This window comes from Hippocampus zosterae, chromosome 1, assembly GCF_025434085.1.
Source record: "Hippocampus zosterae strain Florida chromosome 1, ASM2543408v3, whole genome shotgun sequence".
Lineage (NCBI taxonomy): Eukaryota > Metazoa > Chordata > Actinopteri > Syngnathiformes > Syngnathidae > Hippocampus > Hippocampus zosterae.
In genome coordinates this window covers 29,565,289-29,578,657 of record NC_067451.1, presented here as the reverse complement: position 1 = coordinate 29,578,657, position 13,369 = coordinate 29,565,289, and the positions used below count along the sequence as shown (strand labels likewise).

Here is a 13,369-nt window from a genome sequence, read left to right as displayed (position 1 = left end):
CTCGGGTAGTGTCCGTCCCTCATTCAGCCCGGGTCCTCTACCAGAGGCCAGGAAGCTTGAGGGTTCTGCGCAGTATCCTTGCTGTTTCCAGCACTGCACATTTCTGGACTGAGATGTCCGATGTTGTTCCCGGGATCTGTTGCAACCACTCATCTAGTTTGGGGGTCACTGCCCCGAGTGCGCCAGCCACCACAGGCACGACTGTTACCTTGACGAAGTCCCACAGGATCTTCGCTCTGTCATTCTCCACCACCTTTGGAGATGTTTCCCATTTTGACCTTGGGGTTTCCAGTCCATAATCCGCACAGATGTTTCGGTAAACTATGCCAGCCACCTGGTTATGGTGTTCCATGTAGGCTTTCCCTGCCAGCATCTTAAACCCTGCAGTTATGTGTTGGATCGTCTCAGGTGCCTCTTTGCACAACCTATACCTTGGGTCTTGTCTGGTGTGGTATATCTGGGCCTCAATGGCTCTGGTGCTCAGGGCTTGCTCATGAGCAGCCAGGATGAGTGACTCTGTGCTTCCTTCAGGCCAGCCCTCTCTAGCCACTGATAGGACTTCTTGAGATCAGCTACTTCAGTTATGGTCCGGTGGTACATCCCGTGTAGGGGCTTGTCCTCCCATGATGGTCCCTCTTCCAGCGCCTCATCTTCTGTTCCCCATTGTCTGAGACATTCGCTGAGTACGTCATCCGTTGGAGCCTTCTCCTTGATGTATTCAGGGAGCTTGGATGTTTCATCCTGGACAGTGGCTCTCACACTCACTAGTCCCCGGCCTCCTTCCTTTTGGCTTGCGTACAGTCTCAGGGTGCTGGATTTGGGATGGAACCTTCCATGCATGGTTAGGAGCTTTCGGGTCTTAATGGCCGTGGTCTGAATCTCTTCTTTTGGCCACCTTATTATTCCTGCAGGGTATCTGATCACTGGCAGGGCATAGCTGTTTATTGCCCGGGTCTTATTCTTGCCATTGAGCTAGCTTCTTAGGACTTGCCTCACTCGCCGTAGCCGCTTTCCGTGTTGCCAGTTCGAGGTTGCCACTGGCATGTGGTATACCGAGGTACTTGTAGCTGTCCTCAATGTCTGCTATTGTTCCTTCAGGGAGTGAGACCCCTTCAGTGCGGACTACCTTTACTCTCTTAGTCACCATCCAACTACATTTCTTAAGCCCGAATGACATCCCGATGTCGCTGCTGTAGATCCTGGTTGTGTGAATCAGGGAGTCTATGTCCCTTTCGCTCTTAGCTTACAGCTTTATGTCATCCATGTGGAGGAGGTGACTGATCGTAGCTCCATTTCTGAGGCGGTATCCATAGCCTGTCTTGGTGACTAGTTGGCTTAGGGTGTTCAGTCCTATGCAGAACAGCAGTGGGGAGAGTGCATCGTCTTGGTATATGCCACATTTGATGGACACTTGTCTCATTGTATGAGGCAGGCATTAGCGTGAAGGATCTTGCCCAAGGACCCACACTGTGCTCATACAGTGAAACTCCGCTACAATGAAATCACGTTTGCAGCAAGACATTTTTCGAAACCGGGGGTTTTTCACTGTAGCAAATTTGATCTCAGATGTAAGCACACACACACACACACACACACACACACACACACACACACACACACACACACACACACACACAAACAAACACACACATACACATAGACACACACACACAGACACACACAAACATATGAGTATGAGCACACACTTATTTGACACTTCATATTGTCAGTGTGGGCGGCCCGGTAGTCCAGTGGTTAGCACGTCGGCTTCACAGTGCAGAGGTACCGGGTTCGATTCCAGCTCCGGCCTCCCTGTGTGGAGTTTGCATGTTCTCCTCGGGCCTGCGTGGCTTTTCTCCGGGTGCTCCAGTTTCCTCCCACATTCCAAAAATATGCATGGCGGGCTGATTGAACACTCTAAATTGTCCCTAGGTGTGAGTGTGGGCGTGGATGCTTGTTCGTCTATGTGTGCCCTGCGATTGGCTGGCAACCGATTCAGGGTGTCCCCCGCCTAGTGCCCGGAGACGGCTGGGATGGGCTCCAGCACCCCCCGCGACCCTAGTGAGGATCAAGCGGTACGGAAGATAAATGAATGAATGAATATTGTCAGCGTAGAGAGAAAAAAAGGGAAAAAAATTGCAAAATTTTACAATCAGCATTCACTTTCACTTACATCAATTTCTTGGATAATGTCTTTTATTTTGCTTGCTCCGTCTTTTATTTTGATCACCTTTACCCTCTCTTCCATCAGAGCTCTTCTTGTCTTAGCTGCTTGACATCCAATGGTCCGTTTTGTAGCCATTTTAGCACTGCGACGTCCATCCTTGTCTGAATCGAACAATAACAAATACTTTCTGCCATGCAGTGAACTTTTAAGCCAGCCACGGACTTGTGAAGATGGCCACTTCCAATTCCATGTGTTTTTGATGCCGTTTTCCTTGTTGATTTTTTTCACATTGTCTTTCTCACTGTCTCCCCGTTGCACAGTATGAGTGACCCCCCCCCCCCCATTTTAATGAATTGAATATTAATGTAAAAATAGAGGTTTTGTGAAAATAATATTTTTCACAAGAGAATCCGTGGAATTACACAAATCCGCAGACATTTCACACCCTGGGTTAGGCCGCAGTACGCCCACGACCCTTGTGAGGAGAAACAGATTAGAAAAAGGGATATACAGGAGAGAGAGAGAGAGAGAGAGAGAGAGAGAGAGAGAGAGAGAGAGAGAGAGAGAGAGAGAGAGAGAGAGAGAGAGAGAGAGAGCGAGAGATGTGATTTGGGGTGCATTCAGATTTTAACTCTGAGACACCACTCTTGAGAGCAGAGTAAGGGAGTTTGGAGAGGCAACTTGCACTCTGTCCCCATTTATTTTCGTATGCAGCCTTTATTATTAACCAATCAGCCGCTCAACTGATTTCATCTGAAGCACCTGACACACTGGGTCCACCTTGTCACCAGTTGGAGCACCAAGAGCGGGCTCTGGCACTCCTTTTTTTGGCGACATTCTTAATAAGCTAACAACACATTGCTCTTGGCGGAGTGAAGCAGTGTACCCTCAGAGCATTTTAGCGAACGCACTCTTGATTGTAATGTTTAATCAGCTGTTTTTACTTGATGTTATTCGAGGTTAGAGGTGTGCCAAATAAACAGGTATGAAAGCGGACACGCAAAATAGCAAATGCTCCAGCGAGGAAAACCGTTTCACGTGTGTCTCTGTGGGTTTCAATTCATGGAAAAGCGTCCACCTTGGTTCATACGCTCACCTTGTTTGCAACATTGTCAGCAATGGCAAACAGTGCGATCAAATTAGAGCGCATGCTTGATGTGTCGGGCCATCAAAGGCATCCAGGAGTGCAGAGGGAGCCATTTATTGTTTGACTGTTTAAGCAACATAGGCAGCGGTCTCTGGATGGCCAATTAGAGGCTTTGTTGAAGATGAAGGTGTAAAGTTGGCGTTTGTTGCGGTCTCACTCTGCCTGATGGCCCTCTTTCTTGAATTCGATCTCGCTGGGTAGCGGACAGTAGAGATGAGGCTAACGACATGCGGTCATCCCATCCCCCTTTCACAAGCCTCTTGGCACTGTTGGCATGTCTCGCTGCCAACTTAGTGAGGGCAGATTGATCTTGTTTGCCCGTTTAACAGCTCATCAACAGCATGTATGGATATTGCAGAGCCATGTTATTGGTGTGGTCAAAACAAACACGTGAACGGCTTAACTGTTAGTGTGACTGTGAATAATGACACTCAAACATGAACCCAATTCCAGCAATGTAGACAAATATGTGGGACTTGAACATGATCAATGTCGATTTTCTTTTTAGGCCAATGCCCATTTCGATATTTAGCAGAAAAAAAAAATGTGCTGACCGAATAATTGGGAGATTATTTAAAAAAAATAGGGAATTAATGAAATAGCTTGTCTGTTTTTTAATTACAACAACAAACATGAATTACAAGCTGCAGATTGGATTGCTTGACAAAACGTTATTCTGTACAAAAATATGAACTTGGTGCTTCATTTTTAATAGCCCATTCATGTACTAGGTAAGTAAATGTTTTTCAGATACCTAGAAAACAACATTTGACGTCAAAATAATTGAATAAACAGAAGAATTTAAGATTTTTAAAAGCAAGATATAGAAAGAAAAGTACTTTGCTAAAACTATTCAAAGAACGAACGTACAAGATGATTTTGGGGGGGAAAAATAGTATACAAATGCTCTACATCATTGTTTTTCTCAGAATAATCTCGCGCCACCTTACCTCTCTGAGCTTATCCGCCCCTACAAACGTGCCCGGCGCCTCAGGTCTGTGGACCAGACATTATTAGAAGTACCAAGAACTAATCTGAGGCTCAGAGGGGATCGAGCCTTTTCTGTTGCTGGTCCCTCTCTCTGGAATGACCTCCCACTGAACATTCGGCAAGCCTCCTCGCTGCCCATCTTCAAAACCCTCCTCAAAACTCACTTGTATTCTTTGGCATTCGACTCAGCATGACTTAGATTTGTTCTTGGTTTTACTGTTTGGTGCTTTCTACCGCCTTTTTTACCGATTTGTCTTGCTGTTTATTGTGTATGTTAAATTGCTCCATGTACAGCACTTTGTATGCAACGATGGCTGTTTGAAAGTGCTCCATTAATACTGTTGACTTGACTTGACTTTTCTAAGCCAAGGCACACTTCTTTCATTGAGAAAATCTGGCGGAACAGCACTAGCTGAAAATGTGGAGAACCCCCCCCCCCCCCCCCCCCCAAAAAAAACCCATTACTTTAACAATTAACGTGTTATATTGTTACTATAACCGTTTTAACATTGATGAATGACGTTATAACAGCTTGAATGGGAATCAAATGAACACAAAGAAAAAATTATTTTCTCATCTTTCATATTGATTGTTTCACCATCGTCCTGCATTCATGCGTCACAAATTCGCTTGTCTCTCGTCTAAACACAAGGCAATTGGCTAGCTGTGGCTGCTCCCTAGCGGTACGGGAGGGTACTACATGATTACTTTCTGGGCGATAGACCGCACAGGCATACAAATTGGATATTTTTCCACAGCACACCTGACAATGTCTCGCAGCACAGGGTTTGAAAAACACCGCTCTACATACATACATAAGCATCATAATGAGTGAAACTGCTGGCAGAACACAATGTATGCATTATGTCCTTTAACGTTAAATCACATTTCTTCTACTCTCTAATTTTCTTTGACATGAAAGGGACGACTTCAAAATCAAAAACCTGAGTTTTGACATGCAAAGAGTGTCATGTCAAAGCATGTCATTTTTGACAGAGTTGCACTCGAGATATAGAATGCGCAAGAAAACAGGAGGCAAATTTAACTGCACACGAAGCATAAATATCAACCTTAACACACCGAACAGAAAAGAAATATGTTATATGTTGTGTTATATGTCAGTACTTTACAATTCCATTTTAATTTAGTGAAAGTTAACAACAATTGGAATTGTACAAAAGTGCATACAATGCTTATTAATTTATGTTATCGAAAAAATGTCATTTGAGTCGAACTGGCCAACTGGTGAGCTGCCAATCTATCAGAATTTTCGCCCCGTAATATATATATATATATATTTTAATTGTGTTCCTAAGCCTCCTATGATCAATACACCCCTTTATTGTTCCGACTAGGTTTGCGTGAATGGACTCGCTGCAGTGCGGGGTCATTGGAAATATTGACCGAGGGAATGAAACAAGTACCTCGGGGATATTTCTGCACTGAATTCTAGCCATACAGTTTTCATCTGGCAGATTTCTCTTGAAAGAACACTCAACTTCCCAGCGCTGTAATGAGCTCATGACATTGAACACTGTTTCAAGTGCAGGTTCACCTGTCGAGCCGTTAAATGATGGAAGTAAATTAAACGCCTTCGTGTTTGGTGGGAACACAGGACCATTTTCTTTCTAACTGTACGGGCGGAGGAATAGACAGACTACTGTCTCTACGGGGGCGTGGTGCAAGCAATCCACTGAAAAAGAAGCACAGCATATAGGTACTGGTCCTTCAGTAATAATATTGAAAGCTATTCCAGCTTACTTTGAGAGGAGATTCACTCTTTTTGTCTTCACATACCGGTAGTTTTATCTCCCTGACAAGCACAGAAGTAGGATTAGGGTATGTTGACACTATGTTCACAGCGGCCATAGCACTGAACGATAGTGAGCTCTGGGATTTCTTTTGTATTCAAGTCCTACTAACTTTTCTCAGGGTTGAAAATAGAATCCATGATGGGCCATGGAGGGACGAGCCTGCTGAGACCAAAGACTGACTGTGTTTGGGCTCCCTGTTGACCAGCAATTTCAGTATGTTCCCTCCCGACCTGCCATGTTCTGCTTGGGGGTATCTCATCTTTCTTTTGTTCTGTCGTCAAGCAGGTTTAGAGCACATTTGTCGCCTTGGCAAAGTCCAATCAAGCATGTGTATTGTTGCTCAATACATGTTTGTAGTTTCCTATCAACTCATTTAGTACTCTCTTGTATCAAAACATGTAAAAGAGGCCGTTACTCACATCCGCACTGCTCTCTCTCTCTCTCTCTCTCTCTCTCTCGTTTGCTCTTGCATAATGGGGTTGGACAATATTGCCCACCATGTCCAGGTTTTTATCACGGGTATGACGATGTGATTGTGATAGTGAGCCTGTGATTTTGCCATGAGTAGCTTTGGCTGCATTCTGGACAGATGGCCAAAAATGTGCTTTACGAGGCCACAGCCACTTTATATCTGGTCGTCAAAGTCAAATAATGTCTTTCTCAAGTCCCAGTGGATGTTTGCACCAAATAGGAGAATGCTATCTCGTCTTGAGATATACTACCCACAGTCATGAAACAATGAATGAAGACGGCAACTGACCTCATTGAATTAATTTGTTCACTCTTTCTCCAAAAGAATTGCCACCATAACAGTAACGGTTCGACCAGAACTGAGTCGTGATGGCCAGGCATGGTGGGCTTATGCGGTTAGGCAACTGTTTGACTGCAACTGCGAAATGGTCAGTTCCAGTTTGCTCATCAGCATACAGTCCCTTTGGATTTGAAAATCATTTTCCCCAATTGTCACCATCACCAAACCTGTATAACAGTTAGGGTTAGGATTAAACAAAGTTTAAGTAACATTGTCACAGTCTTAACTGTCACACGGTTGTAGAATGAAGTCAAATTTAACATTCTCGGCGCAGTCCCCCACTTTGAGGGATCACAGTTTGGTTGTTGGTGCTATTGGTGAAAATTCTTGACAAGCCAAGCTCAAGGATCATGAAGATCACTCCGGGTATAGCGCTGGAGTCATTGTGACATGCAGCACATACACCAAAAAACATCATCATATAAGGATAGCGGGCAGAGCACAAGAAACAGAATGTGACTCATAAATCAAGTTGGGCGCAGGTTGCTGAATCAGGGTTTGAATATGCCCAGGAGAGACAATAATGCCTGTGATCATCTGTCCCTGCAGCACAGACCTAGCAATTGTGCATCCATACCTGACCACCTCCACTAAATGCAGCTTCAACCTTGTCAGTGTCTGTGTTTTCAGGGGAAATTGGAAAGGACGGTTAAAAGTAAGAGAAAAGAATGGATTTACTTTATTTTTTGGAACACTGGACAGAATATTAGCGGTAATATTTATTAGGATCACACACACACACACACACACACACACACACACACACACATAACCTGTCAATCACCCTAGAAGCATCGTCCCCATTAAGACAGTAAAACCAGTCCTACAGAGCTTCAATTTGCATCTAGTGTGGCTGCTTCATTACGGCGTCTGCTTTCAGACAGCAGTCTCTGATCTTGGCATTTGGGGCACAAATTTACCTCTATTTGACACGAGCACAACTCAGCCTGACACACATGAGCCTTCACTCTGTGGATGTGAGTGTGCCACACTGCAGCCTAAAAGCCTTTTTCTGCCGGCCAAATAGTAGCGGCAACAAATGAATAGCCTGGCTGTAATTAATCTTCGCTATTGATTCAATAAAACCTTTTCGGTGGGACCGGACGAGTGAAGGTTATTTATTATTGCTCCTGTTTTCTCCATGTACCTGCAGAATTGAGAGAATAATCAAAAAGTTGCTTCCATTATTGATCAAGGCTTTTACTAAAATTGCACAAATGATACGTTGGAGCATAGGATTTTGTGTTGCACATAAGTGTAAATTTACGATGCTTATGAAACACATTTTGTGATGTATGTCACACATTGTGACTCCCAATGATCATTTTTCCAACGTCCTCTTTTAGGTGTGTTTATAATTGTGGCTGCAGTTGGTAGAGGTGGAGCACTGCAATCAATCATATGAATAGGATTTTCCAAGTATTTGTTTCTGTTGATGAGCAGAAGTCAGCATAGTTCTCCACTGCATGACGCAGCTACAAAAAAAGAAATTATAAAAATGTTTTCGACTGAACCGTCATCATACAAGATGTCAGGCGAGACATCGGCAAACGTGCAAATGTAACTCTTTCTTTTCCTTATTTGGTGCTAATTCTAAACAGGGAAGAGAAGGCCAATGTCAAATGACAGAAGGATCCGTATGCACAGCTAATAGCAAAAGCAGAAAATCAACAACAGCTTTTGGTTGTAAATTTTATGATGGAAGTTCTGAACAAATGTGGTTGGCCACCGAGCTTCCACTGAAGCAACTTTGAGTTCCAATCAATTTAAGCTCCCACCTTGATTTAACGGACCCGATCCCGATTAGTTTGCACCACTTTCTCCTAGTTCAAACAGAAGTGTGTGTGTGTGTGTGTGTGTGTGTGTGTCCATATGAGCAGGGGAGCTGCACTTGGTGATACGAGGAGGTGGAGGCTCTCTGACACATCTGTCTACTTGATGAGCCAAGTGTCAGAGCACCCCAAAGAGCCGGATGGAGTGCATCTATAAACGACTTTAATCCCCACCTGGGGCCAATGTCCTCACACTAATAAGGGATCGTCTTACCCCGCTGGAAGTCAGGATCGAGGTAAAAGTGACTTGGCACGGGTTCTGGCACGGAGGGCTCCGCACTGTACACAGGGAACAGTCTGGACACCGGTAACAGGCTGAAAATCAGGCGGGCCTGCTGTTGCCTTAATTGCCGGACTGACTCGGTGTTTTGTTTCCCCTCCTCTCGCGCTGCCCTCCCCCTGATGCCCTCTGGTCTCTCCACTTTCTTTCTACTCAGTGTCAAACTCATTCCACCACCTCCTCCGCTTTTGTTTTCCAGCCTCCTCGTCCCCTATCTCGCCATCCGAGCCTGCCTTCAGACACACAGTGAAGGCGGCAAATTGGAGGGATGGCGGCAGCAGCTCAGCAGTGGCGGCAGTGCTGAAGGACGTGTGAGTTGCTCGCATCCGCGGGGAAGAGCCGATGAGTGTTCGAGTCAGAGTGACCCTAATTAACCACACATTATCTGCAGGCTGTGCGGTGGATTAAGGCCTTCAGCTGAGAAGACCCAAAGACAGACTTCATATCCTGCCTCAAAGCGAGAGGAAGAGGGGTGGGGTTGATGGGGTGAAAAGACAGACAGGGCCAAAGAAAAATCGGGATGCTTGAAGCTTATGTGTTGATTAGAACCTCCCATTAACGCGTAAGTCAACATCTCAAATCCACGCCAATCAATGTGTGAAGGAGAGGCTGCCACACTATCGGGTGAAGTCATTTTTCTTTTCCCTCGAAGCCAAAGACATCAAATAACTTAGCCTATCATCGGAGGAACAGGTCCCTCCCCCACACACAGGTGCGGAAGTTTCAGTAGGAGGAGGATCATTATTCCGTTGCGAGATAATGAGGACCCTTTCTCGTTTGACATTGGAAATCCCCCGAAAATGAACACTCGAGCGTGTTGACAGGCCGTCCTAAACATAAAGCACTGCTGCATTAAACCGGAGTCTATTGTCAACAAGGCAATTCAATCTGAGAACAACACAAAGCCCTCATTGACGCAGCACAAAGCACGGCAGCCTCAAGCAGGCGGCGCCTGTGATTTGGGAAAGGAAAACATTTTAGCGGCAGATGTGACATACCTCATTTCCCAAGACAGACGAGCCACTATCAACATGATTAAACAGAAGATTAACTGACACAAACCAGCCAACTGTTCCAAGTACCAAAAGATTATTGCTCATGAGACACCTTTCCTTCAAGTGCTATGTGTTAATACAAGCTGCTGATTTATTTGTACTGATTTACATAACGTGGCACTACCGTACACAGTGCTGTGTTATCACTTCAAGCATTACAAGGCTCTTAGAGAGTATTACAGTCGATCCTCTGCTTACCCTTCTGAGCCACTGTAACATTTATCGTGTCTTGTCACTGTTCACCGTCACAAGCGGGGCTCCGGCAGCAGTCCATATTCTGCCACCCAGTATACATTTTAATCGAATGTACCCCCAAAAGACTGGTTTCCTGATACACTAAGGCTGGGCCATTCGTCCTGTCGCCATGCCAATGTGCGGTTGCGCCATTTAGCCATGCTGAGGAATGTCACATCCATCTACGACTGTTGTACTGAGCTTTCATCTGAGTTCTCAATTATAACATTCTATCCAACGAGCCAGTGAGGCCTTTTCTCTGGCCCGAATAATTATTTTTACAAAGGGAGAGTGTTAAACAAATGTATTAGATCAGGGGTTGGCAACCACCCAGTCACAGACCGCTGCTGGTTTGGTACCAGGCTGCACAGAGTGAACAAAACCTATTTGATGAATGATCCGCTTCTGGCATTGGTTTTATTTTGTAAAAATGCAATTTTAGACCACCGCTCAATTTAAGCGGTAGCCCCTAAATCAACAAGCCAAGCTAAATATCAAAATGATACACCGGTATGCAGAAATTCTTAAACACAAATCATTTTGGAAGTGTAAATGAGAAATTATTAGTTATGCATGAATTCTCACAATTAGTGTGAGGGAAAATGTCAAATGGAGTTACTCATTTGTATTCCTGAACAGAAAAATGTCTTTCAGTGCTTTCGTATTAATTCTTTTATTCAATAAAAATATCGAGAATTCTGACATTTAGTTTTTCCTCTTTCCTGTTCTATATAGGAAAACATCTGTAGAAAGAGGCCACATTAAAGCACTTCAAGAGGTTGGATGGTCTCTTCTTGTTTTGGTTTTGTGTGGTTATTTTATTTTATTTTTTTTTTATGATGACACTGTGGCTAATACATTTGCTCAGCAGTGGATGTCGCCAAGGTGTCAAGTCAAATGTCAAGGGTGTAACGACCACAGCGGCCAGACGGTTTGCCTTTAGGGGTTTGTGTGTATATAGAGTATATACATATATTGAATGTGTATATATATATATATACACATTCAGTATATGTATATAGAGAGATATTGTGGCGGACACTAGGACCATGCTTCTCACCCAGCAGGCATACATTAGGGTGCCGTGTTTATGTTTTTGGCGCAAATTTGTAATTGTTCAGAACTACATGTTGGCAGTCGTGGAATAAAGAGTCAGTCAGTCGTGTGTATATATATATATATATATATATATATATATATATATATATATATATATATATATATATATATATATATATATATATATATATATAGGGGTCTCACTCCCAGAAGGAACAATAGCAGACATTGAGGACAGCTACAAGTACCTTGGTATACCACAAGCCAATGGCAACCTCGAACTGGCAACAAGGAAAGCGGCTACGGCCAAATACCTCCAGCGAGTGAGGCAAGTCCTAAGAAGCCAGCTCAATGGCAAGAATAAGACCCGGGCAATAAACAGTTATGCCCTGCCAGTGATCAGATACCCTGCAGGAATAATAAGGTGGCCAAAGGAAGAGATTCAGACCACGGACGTTAAGACCCGAAAGCTCCTAACCATGCATGGAGGGTTCCATCCCAAATCCAGCACCCTGAGACTGTACGCAAGCCGAAAGGAAGGAGGCCGGGGACTAGTGAGTGTGAGAGCCACTGTCCAGGATGAAACATCCAAGCTCCATGAATACATCAAGGAGAAGGCTCCAACAGATGACGTACTCAGAGAATGTCTCAAACAATGGGGAACAGAAGATGAGGCGCTGGAAGAGGGACCATCATGGGAGGACAAGCCCCTACACGGGATGTACCACCGGACCATAACTGAAGTGGCTGATCTCAAGAAGTCCTATCAGTGGCTAGAGAGGGCTGGCCTGAAGGACAGCACAGAGGCACTCATCCTGGCTGCTCAGGAACAGGCCTTGAGCACCAGAGCCATCGAGGCCCAGATATACCACACCAGACAAGACCCAAGGTGTAGGTTGTGCAAAGAGGCACCTGAGACGATCCAACACACAACTGCAGGGTGTAAGATGCTGGCAGGGAAAGCCTACATGGAACGCCATAAGCAGGTGGCTGGCATAGTCTACCGAAACATCTGTGCGGAGTATGGACTGGAAACCCCAAGGTCAAAATGGGAAACACCTCCGAAGGTGGTGGAGAATGACAGAGCGAAGATCCTGTGGGACTTCCAGATCCAGACTGACAAGATGGTAATGGCGAACCAACCAGATATCGTGATCATAGATAAAGGGCAGAGGAAAGCCGTTGTAGTGGATGTAGCGGTCCCAAGTGATGGAAACATCAGGAAGAAGGAACATGAGAAACTCGAGAAATACCAAGGGCTCAGAGAGGAGCTGGAGAGAACCTGGAAGGTAAAGGTGACAGTCGTGCCTGTGGTGGTCGGAGCACTCGGGGCAGTGACCCCCAAACTAGATGAGTGGTTGCAACAGATCCCTGGAACAACATCGGACATCTCAGTCCAGAAATGTGCAGTGCTGGGAACAGCAAGGATACTGCGCAGAACCCTCAAGCTTCCTGGCCTCTGGTAGAGGACCCGAGCTGAATGAGGGACGGACACCACCCGAGGGGTGAGATGAGGATTTTTTTTTTTTTTTTTTTATATATATATATACACACATCTTTTTTGTGGGCGGTGCAGTATATTTCACGGCTCTTACCTCGGTCTGTGTCGTAGAGGTAGACAAACTTCTGCCACTTGTAATGCAAGATCAGACTGAGGACTGCTCCTCGGAGCGCAGGACGCATCTGGATGACGAACTGCACCTCATTGTCGGTGGGGTAACTGGGTGTCACAAAGGAGGTGTGCAGAGCTCCGCAGAATGACGTCAAGGTGTTCATGGACTTTTTGTCGTAGAATCCGAAGATGGCGTACACTCCGCGGGAAAACTGAGAACAAACTGCAAGAGAGCCGAGAAGTGCCGGGGCACGAGAAGGTTCAGGCTTCTGTTGGCAAAATGAGCGTATGCACATTTAAAAACTTGCGCCTCATCACACTTTAGGCACGAAACGATCGATTGGGTAATTTGAATCTCCACTAATAGC

The 13,369-nt window shown here is 45.0% G+C and overlaps 1 protein-coding gene across 3 annotated transcripts in view; it reads right to left on the bottom strand.

The window, feature by feature from the left end:
* Positions 1-13,369, bottom strand: part of gria3b (glutamate receptor, ionotropic, AMPA 3b) — a 124,450-nt gene that overhangs the window by 70,470 nt on the left and 40,611 nt on the right. For all 3 annotated transcript variants that reach the window (XR_007963690.1, XM_052073878.1, XM_052073887.1), the window contains exon 3: positions 12,985-13,224. Coding sequence is in view for 2 of the 3 variants with exons in the window: in XM_052073878.1 (XP_051929838.1) it covers positions 12,985-13,224 (240 nt within the window). In the remaining variant the exon portion in view is untranslated. The remainder of the gene's footprint in view (positions 1-12,984; positions 13,225-13,369) is intronic.